At 39.7% G+C, this 21,609-nt stretch overlaps 1 protein-coding gene across 1 annotated transcript in view; it reads right to left on the reverse strand.

Moving 5' to 3' along the window:
- Window positions 1-21,609, reverse strand: part of LOC126424907 (general odorant-binding protein 72-like) — a 67,028-nt gene that overhangs the window by 17,161 nt on the left and 28,258 nt on the right. Inside the window, exons 2-5 of the mRNA XM_050087750.1 lie at window positions 17,000-17,078; window positions 6,273-6,325; window positions 6,010-6,045; window positions 618-732 (exon numbers count right to left, since the gene is read on the reverse strand). Of these exons, the coding sequence (XP_049943707.1) occupies window positions 618-732; window positions 6,010-6,045; window positions 6,273-6,325; window positions 17,000-17,078 (283 nt within the window). The remainder of the gene's footprint in view (window positions 1-617; window positions 733-6,009; window positions 6,046-6,272; window positions 6,326-16,999; window positions 17,079-21,609) is intronic.

Raw genomic sequence — 21,609 nt, forward strand, 5'->3', positions numbered from 1 at the left:
AGTGCTGCTCCTGTTGGCAGTCTAGTGCCTGTACACTCTGCCCAACAGCACTCCTCTCTCCCACCACCCATTTACTGCTATCCGTTCCCATTCCCCACCCCCTCCAGAGTACTGCTTCCATTCTATGTGACAATTCCTTTCTGTCTGGGTGGCTGAAGTTGGTGGTCATGTGTGCATGAAGTGTGCTTGCTTGTTTGAATGAATGGTGTGTTTTTATCTTCCATTGCCCCATGCAGGCTGTGGCGATAGCTTATGTGTAAGTGTCCTTTAGTTGCGCCTGAGGCGTCTAGTCGCGGTTTGTGGCTCCCCCCGTCGAAGGTTCGAGTCCTCCCTTGGGAATGGTGTGTGTGTTTTCCTTAGTGTAAGTTAGGTTAAGTTAGATTAATTAGTGTGTAATGTAAGTCAGGTTAAGTTAGATTAATTAGTGTGTAAGCCTAGGGACCGATGACCTCAGCAGTTTGGTCCCACAGTCCATACCACACATTTCAATTGCACATGTTTGCAACTTAATGTACCATTTTTACTATAAGTAGCACAATCTTTTCCCACATTGTTGATATTCCAACATGGAATTTCCATTGTTTAATATATAGAATGCAGAGAAGAGGGAGCAGTACCTGCTTTGTCACTGCAAGCATCCAGCATAGCTAGGAATCTGTCCTTGAGGTCAGGGGGCAGCATCTTTTCAGCCTGGTTCTTCGCAGCATTGACATTGTAACGGCCCTGGCGCAGCTGTAACATGCACGTGATGTACACTCTGAATGATGTAGTCATACTTACAATCCTTTCTAATAAATGGTAAGATTGGTCTCTAATTACATTAATTTAAGCATTTCCTATTGTGCATAAACAAAAATATTTTCCATTTTTCAATTGCATAATTATTTTTAATACTGATTATTTTATTTTGCACTTTGTATACCATTTGCATTCCATTTGGATATTCAACCAATTCTACAGCATTATTTTTTAAGCATTGTACAGAAAGATGTGCACTATCCAGCAAGTTTTATTTTTATAGGCTTCCAGCAGAACTGAAAAAACAGTGATAAACCTGAAGGTTCAAATGCGAGTTGGAAGATTTCATTGTGGAATTTCCTTGTATTCTGTTAGGTGTTCCTTGAGTATTTGGGAACCTATCTCTGTACTGTGTTGTTCATGTGACTGCTTTTTGTTTTACTGTGTTTTGTTAATTCTTTAACTCTTTGTTTATAAATTTTCTAATCAGCATTCTGTAGACTATGCAGGGACTCATTCCATGATCAAGTAAGTTTGCCTCATGAGGTTCCATGGAACCTTATAAATAAATAAATTCTTTGTATAAAAAAGGTAGGCCTTGGAATGGGTAGGGTAAGGAAATAGATAATGAGAGAAATACTGAAAGAGAATCCCATGCGAGATACCATGCAAAAGGCAAGATTAACACTGTATGGGCATATTATAAGAATGGGAGTTGGCCACATACTGAGACAGATCCACTGAATGAAAATAGGAGGCAAGAATCCCTGCAAAAGACAGAAAGACAGATGAATCAGTGGAGTGAAGGAATGTGTCAAGAAGTGGGGAGAAGACTCGGGCAGAGTAAAGAGAGAAGTATTGCAGGACAGGAAAAGATGGGGGTAAGGGATGGGGGAGTGCTCTGTGTTCCAAACAGACACAGCCAGGGCTGCAAACTGAAGAAGAAGAAGATGATGATGAAGAAGAAAAGATGATGAAGTATTAATAGAGAAATGGTTAATGAAGATGGCAAAATCTCAGTAGGAATGATTGAACCTGGGGGAAAAGTAATGCAAAAGAAATAGCAAAATTATTTACAGAATGCCTGCAGAATAAGATAATGTAACAGCTCTTGAAAAAAGCTGTAATTTTTGTTTTGAGGCACCAGAAACGAGACAAAAAAAAAAAAAAGAGAAAAATTTGACCAGTCAGTCTCCTTTCAATACTGTAGAAGATATTTCATTACAATCATCATCAACCACACAGAATATAAACATTGGCTCCTAAAAAAAGTAGATGCAGCAGAATGAGCCACTTGTAAGATGTGAAAAAATTATAGAATATACGTAGCAACAAAAATGAATTACCAGTCTGACTGGAATTCATATATTCTGGGAAAACTATTGATCGGGTTTCAAAAATGATTGCTATCTATCTCTGAGAAAGAAGGAGTTGTTTCAAACTATGGTTTTGTACTACTAGATAGACAGAGGGTGGCACAGATGTCACGCATGGGTTGCACTGCCTTATAATTTTTTTTTGTAATTTGCTAATTTATTTTTTTCTTTTCAGGATTGTGAAGTACATTTGGGACATGTACCATGGAGAGAGTAAGTTGTAAACAGTGCATGAAACTGACAGAACTTTATTTTCGCAATGAAAGATCTGTCATCCTTATAGAACACAATGTTGGCACTTCAATGTGTGCAGCTGTCCTCATCAGACTCCAATTCTCAATTTGGTAGCTTGCTTTTGGCATCATTATTCAATCTGTGATCACCCATGAAAGGGCAGATGACGTTCAGTTTAGACTCCCAAAAATGTTCAACGAGTGTGGGACAGCATTAATAACAACCCCAAACATCAAACTAGAGACATGCTACTCAGCTTAGGATGAACCGAAGGTCATTGCAAAGAATTTTAATAATGGAGTTGAAATTGTCCCCATACAAAGTGCAGGCTTTAGAAATGTGGTGCTACAGAAGAATGCTAAAGGTTAGATGGGTAGATCACATAACTAATGAGGAGGTATAGAATTGGGGAGAAGAGAAATTTGTGGCACAACTTGACTAGAAGAAGGGATCAGTGGGTAGGACATATTCTGAGGCATTAAGGGATCACCAAATTGGTATTGGAGGGCAGCACGGAGGGTAAAAATCGTAGAGGGAGACTAAGAGATGAATACACTAAACAGATTCTGAAGGATGTAAGTTGCAGTAGGTACTGGAAGAGGAAGAAGCTTGCACAGGATTTTTGGAGAGATGTATCAAATCAGTCTCCAGACTAAAGACCACAACAACAACAACAACAACATAAAGTGCAGCTAATGCAGAGAGTGTTGTACCATTGATTCCTACTATTGCATACCTCTGAAATAAAGCAATTGCGGACAAAGCTTTATTTAATGTATTACTCTTATTTTGATGCATTACACCCATGAAGTGTGTACTGTGACTTCTGAACCACACTGTATATGGGCACTGGAAAACTGCAAGGTATCTGCTTCTTTGCAAAATAATGAACAACGTACTATGACAAGCTGCTCTTTGTGAGGCTGTGAATGGCAATCATTTTAAACACATAACTTTTCCCATCTATAGCTTCCACATTCCCCAGCCATGTACCTCATTAGACAGGAGTAAATTATATGCATTTGCAAGCAAAAAAGTTATGTGCTATACACATATGCACAATTTCTGTGCCATCCCATACATCAGTGCTGCAGCCTCCATTACATGTCGTTAGGAGAGTAGGAAATGCAGAGTCTATAGCAGAATCAGGCAAGAATATTCCACAACATCAATACTTTTATCAGTGGCCTTAGAGGAGGACTTTAGATCCCTACACTGGGGAAAAGAAGAAGGAATTTGTTTCAACCATCTTCATTTTGCTCGTGGCATTGTGGTGTTTGCCTTCAGTACACGTAAATTCAACAACTAATAGAAGTAATTAATAGTGTAAGTGTAAAAGTAGACTGAAAATAAGTTCTAATAACACTAAAAGCCTATAATCAGCATTGAAAAGAAAACTGGACAGAGTTACAATCAACTCATAGAACCAGTTGATGAGAACTGGTCTCTGTTTTTAGGGCAGATCAATACAATGACTGGATGGACGGCAAAAGAAATGATCAGAAGAGTAAATACGATCTGGAGTGGTTCTGTAAACTATATAGAGTTTTCTGTATCATGCTTTCAGTGTACTTGAGACACAAAGTTTACGATCAGTATGTTATACAAATTTCATTGTATGATGCTGAGACATGCCATAATCACTCAAAAACTGATGACTTTCCAATGAGCCACAGAAATATGTATACTGAAAATTACAAGTAGACAGAATAGAAAGCAGCATCAGGTGGTCACTAACCAATACTTTGTCAGACTGGATAAAACACTGACTGCAAGTGATAAGTGTGAAGAGACTAAATGAACACTGTATAAATAGTTTTCATGTTATTAAGCTAATTTGTTACAAGTATGTATAAATGTAAAAGAATTATACATTAGGTATAACCGAATAAGTTGTTGCATTTTTTGACACTTGCCTCAGACGTAGGACGATGGAGTCTTATGCTCTGTCTGACCATTATGATTTATCTTTTCCATGTAGTGGTTCCTTCAACAAGACCACTGCCAATCACCTGTTCTGTCCTCTCCTCATTAAACACATGTCTGTATGCTTCATTATTTCACGGGTGTTGCGTTGGATAAAGTTGTGGAAGCTGCACAATATTTCAATGAGACAGCGGCTTGTCATCTTCAGGTGCTTACTGTAAGCACCTGAAGACGATGAGCAGCTGTCTCATCAAAATATTGCGCAGCTACCACAACATTATCCAATGTGACACTCGTGAACCAGTGAAGCAGTTACTGTCAGGAAATTCTTAAACAGCAAACATGTATCATGACTGTATACTTGTATGTCTGTACATATGATAGATATTTTCCTTTATTTAAGCTGACAGATTCTACATCATTTTTAAAATGAGCCATGGAAGAATGAATTAATAATACCAATACTAACATTAGCCTCCTTTCGCCAGTGACCCACCACTCCCACTGAACAACAATCTCAAATTTCAAAAAGATGCATTTTCAAGCTCTACATTCTTTGGGAGAAGACATCACTGAGACAGAATGCTTGAATCTTGTGACATCACATACCTGACAAGCAGTTTGGTTGTTTGCCTTCCATCTCAATAAAAATTGTGACATTAATATCTTCTGTCTTTTTAGATAATACTTCCCTCTACCATTGGCTTGAAACTCACATAATTATTCAAGGAATGGTCAGGAATATTCACACAACTGGGTTGGCCCACAAAATTCACAAACTTAGTCCATTTGAAAATCCGAGGGACCATCAGGGACAGTGTATCAAATGTCAGTTACATCCAGATCATTTGTGCAAGATGTTGTGACGGGAGTGTTGACCCCTACATTTGGTATGTTGTCAAGCCCATACCACATAAAATCACAATATTTATCAATACTTGTGGGGGCATAACATGCTAGTAGTGTGTGTGTGATGAACTCATTGTTTTATGACCTTCAGTATATGTTGTCTCTTAATAAAGTGTGTTAGCTGCATTACTTGATTTTTATATATAAAAACAAAGATGTGGTGACTTACCGAACGAAAGCGCTGGCAGGTCGATAGACACACAAACAAACACAAACATACACACAAAATTCAAGCTTTTGCAACAAACTGTTGCCTCATCAGGAAAGAGGGAAGGAGAGGGAAAGACGGAAGGAAGTGGGTTTTAAGGGTGAGGGTAAGGAGTCATTCCAATCCCGGGAGCGGAAAGACTTACCTTAGGGGGAAAAAAGGACAGGTATACACTCGCACACACACACACATATCCATCCACACATACAGGCTTGTGTCTGTATGTGTGGTTGGATATGTGTGTGTGTGCGAGTGTATACCTGTCCTTTTTTCCCCCTAAGGTAAGTCTTTCCGCTCCCGGGATTGGAATGACTCCTTACCCTCACCCTTAAAACCCACTTCCTTCCGTCTTTCCCTCTCCTTCCCTCTTTCCTGATGAGGCAACAGTTTGTTGCGAAAGCTTGAATTTTGTGTGTATGTTTGTGTTTGTTTGTGTGTCTATCGACCTGCCAGCGCTTTCGTTCGGTAAGTCACCTCATCTTTGTTTTTATATATAATTTTTCCCACGTGGAATGTTTCCCTCTATTATATTACTTGATTTTTATATTTACAGTTAAAATAAAGTAAATGCTGCTGGGAAGATAAAAATGAAGAAATTAAATACACAAATACACTTACCACCTGCATTGCACCCATGCAGCATTTCATGTAACACTGAAATAAAAAAGAAAATGGGATGTTACTTACATGTGTCCACATTATATTGGAAGTTTAATTATGTAGCTTATGAACAACAGAAAGAAACAGGCTGATGCGATCATCTCTCATGGCAAATTAAACTTATGACTGTGATTATCTTAATCAGCTTTCTTGACATGTGCAAAGTATTTTAAGTAAAATATTTAGACAGATCAACAAAAATAGAAGAAATGAGAACTCACTTTTAGGTTTTGGTCATCTGGAAACTTCCCTTCCTGGATTCCTTCCACAAGTGCTGAAATACAGGAAGCACATGGCATAACTCATTTAGTATTTACTGCAGTTACTAGAATTTTGTACATCAAGGATATACAATTTTGTAGATATATTACTGCTGTCAGAAGGCACTTTTTGCTGATTAATGAGTGATAAATGAGCTAGAAAATCACAGCGACGTATTTACTGCAAAAAAAGAAAACTGAATAAATCAAATTTAAGGCACGCTTCCCCTCCTCTTTTTCTTTATTTTTCTTCAGCATGGTGTTGGGCTATCACAGAGAGAAAGACATAGAAATATAGTTGTATACCTTGCAGCCCTTATGATTCATTACCAGACAAATTAAGGCAAGTTATCTGATCTGCAATTGCTGCATTATGCAGGGTATGTAGCTTTCAGTTCAAAATTCGTAATGCTATTTTACAAATGTTATTGGTTTCAGTGTGTGGGAATGCATGAAAAGTGTCAGTATTTATGGTGTGGAATTCTGGGATAGGCCTACTCATAAAATCATATGTGAAAATATGAGTCACTCAATTACCTACACATGCTTTGTGTCCTACAGACATCCATGGATGTGTGGCTAATTAACTACATTACCACAGAGGTGATGAAGGATTTCTGTGAATGACATTAATAACTAACTACAGTTAAAGAGGTCCATTTATTTTGATTCTCAAAGCAACTTAGAACACACTATTGAGATTTCAAACCCATTATTTTATATATCATAAAAGAAGTAGAAACATGTCTACTTTAAGGAAAGAGGCTCCCACTGTTTTAATTTTACTGTTGATGAACTACCATTTAACAGTTATGTGAGAAGACTGATTGTTATTATTCACTATGTTATGGAAGATTATTACCAATAATTTTAAGCAAACTACAGATACTCAGATACATTGTAGGTGTACCTATTGTTTGCTGTTGACAATTTATCATTATGTCATTTTACATTATATCAAACATGAGAGCTTAAAACAGGGAGAGCAACCCCAAGCTGTGGCTGAGCCGTGTCTCCGCAATACTCTTTCTTCCAGGAGCGCTACTCCTGTGAGTTTCACAGAAGAACTTCTGTGAAGTTTGGAAAGCAGGAGAGTATTTACTGGCAGACATAAAGCAGAGAGGATGGGTCATGAGTCATGCTAAAGTAGCTCTGTTGGTAGAGCACTTGCTGATAAAATTTGAAGTTCCTGGGTTTAATTTCTGGTCTGGCAAACAATTTTAATCCACTAGGAAGTTTCATGTCATTACACACTTCACTGCAGAGTGAAAATCCATTGTGGAAACATCCCTCAGGCTTTGGATAAGACACCCTCTTCATATCCTTTCTTACAGGAGATTGGTGTTTCACATCCCATCAACAAAGAGGCCATTTGAGACAGAATACATGCTAGGAATAGGGAAAAGTGGATAAGGAAAGCAGCCATACTCTTTCAAAGGAACCATCCTGGTATCTGCCTTAAGCAATTTAGGGAAATCATGGAAAACCCAAATCAGGGTGGCCGTATGCAGGTTTGAACTGTCGTCCTCCTGAATGTGAGTCCAGTGAGTTAACAGGTTCACCACTGCACTACCCCACTCAGTTCAAGTTTCATAGGAGAGCTTCTGTGATGTTTTGAAGGAACGAGATGAGGTGCTAATGAAAGTAAAGTTGTGTGAGTTTTGAGTGATACCTAAAATGGTCTTGTACATATATAAACAGAAAAAATGATACGACATTAAAATAATATAAGAGTTATTATCTTACAGAAAACATAATTATTTTTTTACAAAACAACTTATTTCAAACTTTAGTGAATGCCACTTAAAATTATTATGACTATAGTTAATGTTTCTGTAATTGTTTTGAAAGATAACATAAAAATATTTTTAATATAAGCAGTTAATCATATTTAAATTTCGCTGGAAGTAAAAAATCAATACTTTCTAAGATTGCTGTGCTGTGCATTGCTGTTGAGTTAACATATTGTGGTGTGAGTTAGTAATGATTGTCTGCTTGAGTTAGTTGTTGTCTATAATGGCTATGTGAGTCTGTCCATTCTTGGAGAGAGAAAGAAGACATGTTAGTTCGTTAAAAGCTGTATAAATGTGAAGTTGTGATGATAAGATTGAATAAAAATTGTATGAAGAACTCCGACTTTTCATTAGCATGTTAATATAAATGACTCTAGCAGAATCTAACTGGATCTTAACAATCAAGCAAAATCGGAATCGTATTCTGACATGGCAAAGAGCCTACAATGGACAACAAGTGAAGTTCAGTAAGTACCTCTATTATATTATTCAGTTAGATTAATACTTGAGAACACAAACCCAAACAAAATCATGTTTTTAAGGGGTTTAAGGTAATATCATACTTTATTTTTGTAAAATCCAGTAAGAAGTAATGATGGAGGAGATTCGAATAGGGAGTTAAAATGAATAGGTTAGAATGGTGGAGCAACTTATAAGCCACACATTTCTGTAGTCAAGTGACACTTGAGATGGTGTGAAGAGTAATGCCAATGAAGAGTGGATTACTGGAAATGAGTGATTCGTGCCGTATTCTGTAGCAGTCCAATGGAAGGGTTTGGGTTTGGCAGATTCCTGGAGAACCTCCACTGCTGTCATATGCAGTGTCAACATTTAACTATGGAGGAGGTGGTGTTACAGTATTGGGATGTCTTTCATGGTCCCCCAAATGTGCTTAAGCAAAGGATACAAACATGTTACAGCACTGTGTACTGCATACAGCAAAGGAGCAGTGTGGAGATGTTGATTGTTTGTAGCAGCATGGCAATGAACCCTACCATAAATTAGCTTCTATGGGGCTATGGTTTGTGGACACTAATGTTCCTGAAATGGACTGACCTACGCAGAGTTCTGATCTGAGACCAGTCTAACATCTTTGGGATGAATAATTATATCTACATTGCTCCAGACCGTAGCATCCAACATTACTATCTTTTCTGGTTTTGGATCTTGATGAAGAATGAGCTTTCATTCCTCTAGAGGCATTCAGACACTTCACTGAAAGTGTCTCCAACAGAGAAAAAACAACCTTAAGGGCAAAACGTGGACACACTTCATTTTAATACCCAGTGATACCTGTCTAGATACCTTTGACCAGATAGTGTATAGTGCTGAAAGTGTTAAGATTTTGAGGTTCCTAAACTTTTCTCTGCAAGATTTCATTGGATGTATTTTTGCAGTAGACCTCACAGCTTTGTTTTAGAGCTTAACCAGTCTCTCTACATGTGTGTTGGCAGCACTCATGGTATACACAGGAAATGTGAAAATAGAGCAGAAACTGGAAATAAGCATGGAGAGATGTACAAACAACAATAATTCTACTTTGACAAAATAATTCATATATTTACAGATGTATTTCAGAGTCCAATGAGCACAATACTTTTGCAAACAACTGTACTGCCACCACCAGGTGTGCTGACTCCTTAATGGTTCATACACTGTGTCTCTCTCTTCTCTCAGCTATGTGCTTTGGTTGCAAAATATTCAACAAACTTACATTTAACATAAAACAACAAATTGAGTATCTCTACCAATTGGAAAGGCAAATTAGAAATATACCTCAGTGTCCACTCTTTTCACAAATTACCAGAATAGGTAGATTTAGGGTCTTCAAAAGTGCAGTTAGCTACATGGCAAGTAGCAGTGTTTGTTGTAAAGTTGGATGACAATTAGTAATGACTGTAAAAAGGCTTAGACTTAACAGTTGCATGTAAATACACACACCAAAAAAAGTTTTCCATCACCCCAGTTCCCAGAAATCCTGAAGATAGACGTTGATTGTGGATATTGTATCACAGACACAGCCCCTTTGACTGTTCAGAGATGTCACTAAACCCACCCAAAGATGTAAACAAACATGCATGAGTAGCACCTACTAGATGGAGGGGGGTCTGACAGCCAATCAGTTCCAGTCATTCCATCAGGAATGAGGTACACAGCTCATGTTGTCTGTAGCTGAACCATGCCTAGATGGTCGATACTCTCGTCTGATCACATCTGCATTGCTACTTTGTGCCAGGAAGGGCTTTCAACAAGGGAAATGTCCAGGCATCTCAGTGAAGCAATGTTGTTCAGACATGGAGGAGATACAGAGAGACAGGAACTGTCAATGACATGTCTCACTCAGGCTGCCCAAGGACTACTACTGCAGTGGATGACAGCTACCTACAGATTATGGCTTTGAAGAACCCTGACAGCAATGTCACCATGTTGAATAATGTTTATTTTGCAGCCACAGGACATCGTGTCATGACTCAAACTGTGCGCAATAGGTTGCATGATGTGCAACTTCACTCCTGATGTCCATGGTGAGGTCCATCTTTGCAACCATGACACCATGCAGCACAGTACAGATGGGCCCAACAACATGCTGAATGGACTGTTCAGCATTGGCATCACATTCTCTTCACCAATGACTGTCTCATATGCCTTCAACCAGACACTCGTCAGAGACGTATTTGGAGGCAACCCGTTCAGGCTGAATGCCTTAGACACACTGCTCAGTGAGTGCAGCAAGGTGGATGTTCCCTGCTGTTTTGGGTGGCATTATGTGGGGCTGACATACACCGCTGTGGTCATGGAAGGCACTGTAATGGCTGTACAATACATGAATGCTATCCTCTGACCGACAGTGCAACAACATCGGCAGAATATTAGTGAGGCATTCATCTTCATTGATGACACTTCGTGCTCCCATTGTGCGCATCTTGTGAATGACTTCCTTCAGGATAATGACATCGGTTGACTAGAGTGGCCATCATGTTCTCCAGACATGAATCCTGTTGAACATGCCTGGGATAGATTGAAAAGGGCTGTTTATGGAGGACATGACCCACCAACAACTCTGAGGGATCTATGCCAAATCACCATTGAGGAGTCAGACAATCTTGACTGACAGAGCCTTGATGAACTTGTGGATCGTATGGCATGATGAATACATGCATGCATCAATGCAAGAGGAAATGCTACTGGGTATTAGAGGTACTGGTGTGTACAGCAATCTTAGCTACCACCTCTGAAGGACTTGCTGCATGGTGGTATAACATGCAATGGGTGGTTTTCATGATCAATAAAAAGGGTGGAAATGATGTTTATGTTGATCTCTATCCCAATTTTCTGTACAGGTTCCGGAACTCTCGGAACCAAGGTGATGCATAACTTTTTTTGATGTGCATATATTCTTTGAAAAATACTATTGCAGTCAGTTAAATGTTTAGCTACTGATAGCAGCTAATCAGTAGCTGTAGTTTAACTGAGGAGGCAGGAGCTTTTTTTCAAAATACCAGCTTTCTTAGCAATGTAATGGATGAAATTTTGATGTAAAAGTATGAATTGCATTAAGCAATATAGTGGTAGTTTTCTGTTGAGATGGTACACAGGTAAAGTTTCTATGACTTTTTTGTGATATATTAATGTATACTGAGCTGTACAAGCTCATACTGATTGCCTATCTCTGGAAGTTATTTATACTGGTTATCCAGCAACAAGTTTGGGAGCATCCCCCAAGAGGGCACAGCCTGTCTGCTTGGAGGAAGCTTGAAGGTGCTTGCCATGATGGTTGGATTCAGTTGATTTTCAGCCTTGTACTGGAGTGGTTCGGAAGAGTCAACCCTGGCCAAGCACTTGTTGAACACACTAATGCAATACTGTACTACAATAGGAAGTAAGCATTTTTGTGTGTTCTGCGAGGCATACCTGTGGCTGCACAAATTTGTTTGCCTTCTTGTATCAGCAAGTTTAGGCAAGGATTGTTGCAGATTTTTTTTTTTTTTTGGCATCCTTATGTGACAGTGCAAAGCTGAGAATTGGAATTTTCTGTCAGCTTCTTAGTTGCTTAAAGTTTTATGAGTTAAATTATTTATTTTTATCCTTAAAGACTTCTTTTAATTTATTCTACCTTATATTCTGAATTCTTGTAACTAATATTGTCAAGTCCCCACTCATGGCTTTAAGATTGTTACTGTTTTTAAAATTCTTAGTTCTAGGGATCTGTGCTAGTGAATTATTCTGAGCTTAACGTAATTTTCTTTGTGACTTTCACAAAGTTCTTGAATCATTACAAGGAATTAGTTGCCCTATTTAAACTGTAAATTACTATTTTATTCTTTTTATTAACCTGTTTTAAATTCTGTTGTTTCTTTTTTGGGTGTAATTATCATACTGTTGAATTCTTTATTGCTGGTGTTTCTAGCTGTTTATATTTTGCTAGTAATTGAGGCTTAAGAATGACCAGAAAAATTGTTCTGGTTTTCACATAAATTTGGATGTTGTAGTATGGCCAGCAACTGCATGAACATAGATGGAAATTGTGTGGGGTGGCACCTCCAGTACTGGTGGTCAGAACCGATTTCTTGCTGGATGTCTTTTTATTCTGAAGCGCCTCTTTCAGTACTTGTGTTTTATTTTTCATCATCCACATTTTATTGTAAATTTTTAGAGGTTATTTGTGCCATTTGAGTGTTTAACTAAATCTCTGTAGACATGACCTAAGTAAATAAAAATTTTCAACCTCTATGTGAATGATGTTTATTTGGTCACTTGGCACTTCCAACTCCTTGCTCACTTGTTTGACATCCCTGAAGATTCTCCTTCTTGATGGGACCTACAGAAGATGATGAATGGATGAATAAATGAATGAAATGAATGTGTTCTCTGGGACTCCACATGTCCTCAATTGTGATGGTTGTGAGGTGTTTGCTTCCTCCTCTTAGTGAAACAAAGAATGTGTTTCATGCCTTATTCATTTTGTAGCCAAAGTTGGACCTGATCATCTGGTATCTTATTTAAATCTCAACAGCTCCTTCCACAGTTTAAGTATTTAGACATTTTTGTCAGAAATTTAGTATGGTTGGAATCCAGTTCACATAATTTGAATAGACAGTGTTTTATGATAACCAAATTGTTAGGCTGCAATAACCAGGCTGCCAAGCTGTGGTCACAGTAGGAATCTTCAACAACATGCGCTGTCTGCCCAAGTAGTGCCCATACTTTATTCAGTGGGCAGAAAGCAGTCTTTACATGGCATTTCATGGGAATGCATTTTATTAGCTTCTGCCAGTTGTTTTGATGCTGCAGTGTGAAGGGCTTGCTGAATCTGCCAGTCCGCATAGTCATTGTTAGAAAATACTGCCTTCAAGTGCTCCAGACCTCAGATGAAACTACCTGTACATTAGTGTGTGCAAGGCACAAGCAAAAACGCTTTCCGTATCATGTTCGCCTGTGCTAGACAATGGTAGCTATTTATGTGCAAGTACAGATTAGTGCGCACCTTCTTGCACTACAAGATAACCTGATTGACACAGAAATGTGTTCTTGCCTTGAGTGCCAGGTGAATCAAACCTGTTGTTCCAAAGGGGTAGCTGCCACAGTTGACTGTCACCTGTTGACCTGCACACTTCAATCGTTCACTCTGCTGTCTCATTACTACATAGAATGACAAGTCAGTCTTCAAACACTGTAGACACAGGAGAAGTTCTTCATACAGCCACATGTGATTATATGCAAAGCTATTAGCTTTATGTCAGAAGAGGCAAATGAGGAAGCAGAAATATTATTAAAATTTGTGTTTGATAGGGTTGCAGGTACTGCTAGGGGAGGTTCAAGAACATTTTTCCACACGAGAGACTTATCAATTGGCACCTACCTCGTCCCACCTTTTCCCTTGTACACTTTCATTCTTGTCAGTTTTTGCTAACTGAGATATACACTGTATACATATGGTAATTCTGTATGTCGGGGATTCTGCCGCATATCAGTATCATTTACGCATACTTTGATGACATGACTCATTATCTTAATAGGTGTTAACCTGAGACTACTCATCAAGTGTCTGGTATTTTTACCTGTGGTCAGCTCCATCCATGGTCAGTTCCAGGTGTTTGGTCTGTAGTCTGCTCCCAATAGCAGTATCCCTAGGCATTCCCTTTCAGTTTTGCAGTTTGGTACACCAGTCTCCAAACTATCACTCTGTTTTTGGTGCTGTGTGGTGCCAGATTTTCCCTCTGCAGTCCACTTTCACTAGAAATGTTTTTACATGTTCCATCTTTGGTCCAATGCTCCATATATAATGGTGGTGTATTGTTAGTGGTCCAGTGCGCTATTCTCTGCTGTGGCATTCTGTTTTTGTTCCATTTCCTATGTGGTCCACTACCACTAGTGTCCTGTGACATTCTGTCTTCAGCTGGTGGACCTTGCGGTCAGTCTGGGTTAGTTCCTCACGTACACACCCGCAATTCTTCATTTTGTGGAGTTCTGCTATTGTGCTCCATTGTACTCTCAGCAACTGCAGTACAGGATCACAGGCTCTCTTGAGTTGGTACCCAGCATCATGATTCATGAGGTTTTGTGTCACCTTTATCTCTATAGATTTTCTTATAACACTGTCCCAGAATTTGGGTGTCTGTGCCAGGAACCTTGTTTCTCTATAATTTGTGGAATGATTGAGTTCCAGACAGTGCTCGGCAGTGGTTGATTTAGTTGCCTGTCTTTTGTTTTAGTTGGTTTGCTTTGGTTGATCCTTTGTTTATGTAATTTTTCCTTTTTAGGTGCTCTAGTGAGAAATTTTTGACTTTGAACATCTATATTCATCAAATTATTGGTCATACTATTCATAACTCATTAATGAGACTTATTACAGACTCTACAACTGCAGCTCACAAGTTATACAGTTCCAGACAGTGCTCGGCAATGGTTGATTTAGTTGCCTGTCTTTTGTTTTAGTTGGTTTGCTTGGGTTCATCCTTTGTTTATGTAATTTTTCCTTTTTAGGTGCTCTAGTGAGAAATTTTTGACTTTGAACATCTATATTCATCAAATTATTGGTCATACTATTCATAACCCATTAATGAGACTTATTACAGACTCTACAACTGCAGCTCACAAGTTATACAAGGTACACACTTATGAGCAGGCTGTCAAACTCTCCTACCACAAAATGGCCGTTCGTAATGGAGCCCCCATCACCACTACTGCTGTACCCTCCCCTACCGCACAGTTACAGACCAAGTTTGTTTTGTGCACACTCTACCTTCTGTTCTCCATTTTACCAGAGCATTCAGAGAGGACAGCTCTCCATCCACTTCATCTTCCATGATAAAAGTGATATTCAGAATTCATCTTAGGGCTGAAGACCGCTTTATGTCCATGTTCACATTCAGATAGCAAGGTTTTGAAAAGAGAACTGTCTTGAGCAAACATACTCTTATTCTTTTTAACCTGTACATGTTTCAGTGAAGTTGAACCATCATCACTGGGTTAGTTTTCTCTTTTTAATAGCACATACTGACATTCATGTAGTTCTTAGCCATTTGCAGTGCAGCTGACATTCTGAAACAGTTCATCGTTTGCAGTTTTTGCAGTTTCCTTGGTGTCATGACTTACGAAAACTGTACTCGCAAACACATACTGTCACACTGTTTGCAAAATATTTGGACATATGGAGTTGGGAAGAGTGATGAATTCATCCAGTCTGTCTCCTCCATGTGGTCATATTACTTAGGTATCATCACCATAACAGAAGAAACAAGTCAATTTCCAAGAAACAAGTCAGTTTCTATCGAGATGATACCAGGGCTTCCTCTACGAAGTGCTTCAAGTGGATATTGATCACAACTAATGAGAGTGAACTTCCTATGTCCTCTCCTTCCATCTGGTCTAGTAAGTACTATCAGGAAGAAAATATGTTGGCGTCAAGACATGCATGAAGAAGTTGAAGATGTACCAGTAGAATTTTTGAGCAATAAGTTCCAAGGACTACGGTAAAAAAAAGAGACGACATGAAACCTAATAAAATGTTGGAAATATTCAGCCTTAAGCTGCTGGGGTATTGCACAAAATCTACAGAATTGCAAATATGATGTGGACACTTGCCAACATAAGGGCTATGCATGTGCTCCAGGTACTTAATGCGTAAGTACATTGGGGCTTCAATGTTGCTAACACTGGGAGCAAAGTACTCTTTCTTTTTAATTTTATCCATATTTCGTGGCATCAAACATGATTGTATTCGATACACTGGAGGTATGAATTAAAAAGTGCCTACAGTCACAACTTTTCGTGTTTTATTAAGGACTCGATGCATTTCGGACCCTGTGGGTCCATCATCAGGTGTAGGCCTAATTAGTCTCAATACATGCTAAAGCACTGTATTAAGACAAATTACACCTGATGATGGATCCACAGGGTTCAAAATGCATTGTGTACTTAATAAAACACGAAAAGTTGTGACTGAAGGCGTTTTTTAATCCATACCTCCAGTGTTCTTTCTTTACGAACCAGTGCTCTTAGTTGTAGCTCCTTAATAATTTCATCTCGTAGGACTGAGGCTTCCATACATTTTCAATGGCATCAGTGACCATCTTTTGGTAAGCATTATCCTCTTCCAAGCATTGCATTTACTTGATGTTGTCTTTGTTGAACAGGACTGCCACTGCATTGTCTTTGTCAGAAAACCAGATGATTCTTTCCAAGAAATGATCAGTTTCATAGGTTTCGTTCACTTAAGAGTACGTCCAACTTCTTCATCTGATTCACATGGCAATCTACTAAGCTAATAATGTTGTTTGCCAAAATATTGTGCCCATTGGACTCCAGCTTGTCATGTATTACACTGGGAGAAACTAAATAGTGACAAGGAGTTTACATTAATCAACAGAAGTTTTCGAATGTGGCACACAGTACCTAGGTCGACTGATGTCTTCTTGAGGCACATGTTCCTCACTATTTTGCTTGTCTGCCTCAGCTGCTCCAATGACAGGGCCTACAACAAAATGGCCAAATGATTTAGATAGAAAGTAGAATCTACATAACAAAAAAGTTACACAAGCTGCATCAGACTTGCGAGTAAAAACATTGATCCAGGAAGTACAGAACTTACTGCTTTAGTTGATTTAATAATGAACACAATAAATTGGAGATTTTGGCGAACAGTGACAATCTTCAGAAGTCAGGAAAGGGGAAACCAAATACAATTGCTGGACGATCTTCGTCTTATAAACAATAAATTACGAAACAATGAAAAGGTGTTATAAAGGGTGTTTAAAAAAAGCGTCATGTATTCCCACGGGAGGTGGCGGTTCTACTGCCCACAGCTAGAAGAAAAGTCCCTGCACTGACATGTCTGGAAGTGGGCCAACCTCTCATTCCCATCTGTCACATGTGGTAATCCTGCACGTGGTTACCATGCGTCCTGACACGCCCTTCAGCTGTTCTTCACAGTGAATCTTGCTCTCTTTCCAATACTCTTGACTCCATTTGGATTGTGTCGCATGCATTGGGCAGATGCTCCAGTAACATCTGTACGTTGTCGATGGACTGGACATATACCGAAAACTGTCACTTATCATTATATCCTAGAGAACTAGGCTATTCACTCAACATTTCTTATAGGTAGATTATCTTGATTAATTTCATGATTACCTTCAAAGTAAACCTTTTCGTATTATTAAAGAGGCATATTTTTGAAGATCAAATACAATATGCTTTTACGATTAAATCTGATATACAAGGGGAAGTCAAAAAGTAAGAGGACTTTTGAGAAAAGGAATATTCGTTCTGATGATACAAAACTGAAACGAAGATTATTTTTCTACATAACCTACCTGCACATAATGCACTTTGTCCATAGTTTCGCAAGGTTTTTGATTCCGTCGGAAAAAAAGTTTTCTTTTTTTTGTAACTTATTTTGCACGGCTTCTGCATCGGTTGCAAATCTTCTTCCCCTGATTGCTTCTTCCAACGGTCCAGACATATGGCAATCACTTGGAGCCAGGTCTGGACTGTATGGCGGGTATTCCAACCATTCGAATCCCAACTCCTTTATTGTTTCGGCCGTTCGTTTGACAGAATGTGACCGAGCGTAATCTTGCTGCAGGATGAGACCTTTTCCCAGTTTTCCGCGACGTTTGCATCTGACTGAAGGTTTCAGTTTAGTTCGCAACACGTCACAAATAGTTCCCACTTTTCACAGTTTCGCCTCTTGGGGTGAGATGAACGACTACCATACCTTCAGTGTCCCAGAATAGTGTTAGCTGCTAAGCTGATGGTTGACATTTAAATTTCTTATCCTGTGGTGATGATGGCTGTTTCCAAGCCATGCTTGCAGTCTTACTTTCCGGTTCGTGATAATGTACCCACGTTTCATATACAGTAACGATTTTCTGAAAAAATCCATCTCCTTCGCGATGATGACATCCCAAATGCTTGTGAGAGATGTCCATCCTTTACGCCTTACGCTCCGGTGACAATTCTTCCGATAACCCACCTTGCACACATTTTCCGAAAATTTAGCCTGTCGTGCAAGATGGAATACGCTGAACCATGCCTGATATGTAAAATGTTGGCGATCTCCTCCACCATCAGTTCCAAATTGTTCTCAGTTGTTGACGCCGATGGCCTTCCCGGTCCTTCCTCGTCACACAGAGAAGTTCTTTCTTATTTCAAGCGCTCTCTCCATTCGTACGTCTTCATTCGCGATAGACAGTTGTCACCATACTGCGCTTGCATTCGACGAATAATTTCCGCAGGTTTAACACCTTCCGTAAACAAATAGCGAATCACTCCCCTCATTTCCTCCTTGGTGCGCATCGACAATGCAGTTGCAATGTTTCACTGTCTGCTACAATACAACGACTAACGCGGTAATAAGAGTGACTCGTCGTATAGAATTGCTGCAGACGACAACACTTCAGCCCTGGATACCAACAGCATTACCATACCATACGGCGAGAAATTGCAAAAGTCCCTTTACTTTTTGACTTCCCTTCGTCATTCATCGAAATGAAAGCTGTAAAATATTTAGAAAAGATATTTTTATTCTATACCACTAATGTTTATTGATGCTGAATGTGAAAATTCTGACGAAGAAAAATAACCAGCAGTGATGAGCATTTGATTAATCTTACTCGACGAAAGTGAAAAAAGACCAAAGATCAAATTTTAAAAATGCTTATACAATGATTAGTTACGCAGTTACCGCTAATAAAAGATTTAGCCTGAAATTTAGCAACTTCACTGATATGAAGCCATCGCAAAGCTGTTAAAGAAAAGCACGATTTCCATTTATTTTGTTGTTATTGGTCTGGTGAATCCAATAAAACATGTCTCAGACGTGTATCTGCAGTAGTTTTCCAGAAAATCCAGAGAAGCGGATTATTATACAAGTAAATTTGGTTACTTTCAATTAAGAGTTTTAGAAACGTTTATGTCATTGTGGGCAACCAGTAGTGAGTTGGCTGGTTCAACTGGCTCTGAGCACTATGGGACTTAACATCTATGGTCATCAGTCCCCTAGAACTTAGAACTACTTAAACCTAACTAACCTAAGGACATCACACAACACCCAGCCATCACGAGGCAGAGAAAATCCCTGACCCCGCCGGGAATCGAACCCGGGAACCCGGGCGTGGGAAGCGAGAACGCTACCGCACGACCACGAGATGCGGGCAGTAGTGAGTTGTTTCAGCCAATTCCTAACCTTCAAACGAGTTAGTTTTCTGTATTGTTCAGTGAAATAACATAATAACAACAGTGTATTTAGTGCACCCACATAGTATCTGTTGTAGTTTGCAGATTATTTATGAAATAGGGATGCCTTTCAAATTTACGACAGAGAAATACGCCGATATCGTTTTATTTATGGCAAACGTGATAGTAATGCTACAGCTGCAGTTAACAAATATCGCTTACGTTATCCAAATCGGAGGATTCCGAATGCACGAACCATTAGAGGAGCATTTCAAATGTTATGGGAGACAGGTTCTCCTCCTAGTGTTCATAATCAGTACGAGCACTTGATACGTGAGGACGATGATGATGATATTATGGATCCTATTCACCAGATCAATATCGATAAAATAAATGGAAATCGTGCTTTACTTTAACCTCACACAGTTTTGCAATGGCTTCATACTAGCGGAGTTGCTAAATTTCATGCAAAATCTGTTTTTAGCCGTAACTCCGTAACTAAACATTTGCAGGCCTATGTATATATGAACGTTTTTCTTTAGTTTTACTTGTAGAATAACATACACTACTGGCCATTAAAATTGCTACACCACGAAGATGACGTCCTACAGACGCTAAATTTAACCGACAGGAAGAAGATGCAGTGATATGCAAATGATTAGTTTTTCAGAGCATTCACACAAGGTTGGCGCCGGTGGCGACACCTACAATGTGCTGACATGAGGAGAGTTTCCAACCGATTTCTCATACACAAACAGCAGTTGCCCGGCGTTGTCTGGTAAAACGTTGTGATGCCTCGTGTAAGGAGGAGAAATGCGTACCATCACGTTTCCGACTTTGATAAAGGTCTGACTGTACCCTATCGCGATTGCAGTTTATCGTATCGCGACATTACTGCTCGCGTTGGTTGAAATCCAATGACTGTTAGCAGAATATGGAATCGGTGGGTCAGGAGGGTAATACGGAACGCCGAGCTGGGTCCCAACGGCCTCGTATGACTAGCAGTCGAGATGACAGGCATCTTATCCGCATGGCTGTAATGGATCGTGCAGACACGTCTCGATCCCAAACAGATGGGGTCGTTTGCAAGGCGACAACGATCTGCACGAACAGTTCGATGAAGTTAGCAGCAACGTGGACTATCAGCTCGGAGACCATGGCTGCGGTTACCCTTGACGCTGCATCACAGAAAGGAGCGCCTGCGATGGTGTACTCAACGACGAACCTGGGTGCACGAATGGCAAAACGTCATTTTTTCAGATGAATCGAGGTTCTGTTAACAGCATCATGATGGTCGCATCCATGTTTGGCGAGATCGCGGTGAACGCACATTGGAAGCGTGTATTCGTCATCGCCATACTGGCATGTCACCTGGCGTTATGGTATGGGGTGCCATTGGTTACACGTCTCGGTCACCTCTTGTTCGCACTGACGGCACTTTGAACAGTGGACGTTACATTTCAGACGTGTTACAACTCGTGGCTCTACCCTTCATTCGATCTCTGCGAAACCCTACATTTCAGAAGGATAATGCACGACCGCATGTTGCAGGTCCTGTACGGGCCTTTCTGGATACAGAAAATGTTCGACTGCTGCCCTGGCCAGCACATTCTCCAGATCTCTCACCAATTGGAAACGTCTGGTCAATGGTGGCCGAGCAACTGGCTCGTCACAATACGCCAGTCACTACTCTTGATGAACTGTGGTATCGTGTTGAAGTTGCATGGGCAGCTGTACCTGTACACAACATCCAAGCTCTGTTTAACTCAATGCCCAGGCGTATGAAGGCCGTTATTACGGCCAGAGGTGGTTGTTCTGAGTAGTGA

The sequence above is a fragment of the Schistocerca serialis genome, chromosome 10 (genome assembly GCF_023864345.2).
Source record: "Schistocerca serialis cubense isolate TAMUIC-IGC-003099 chromosome 10, iqSchSeri2.2, whole genome shotgun sequence".
Taxonomy (NCBI): Eukaryota; Metazoa; Arthropoda; class Insecta; order Orthoptera; family Acrididae; genus Schistocerca; species Schistocerca serialis.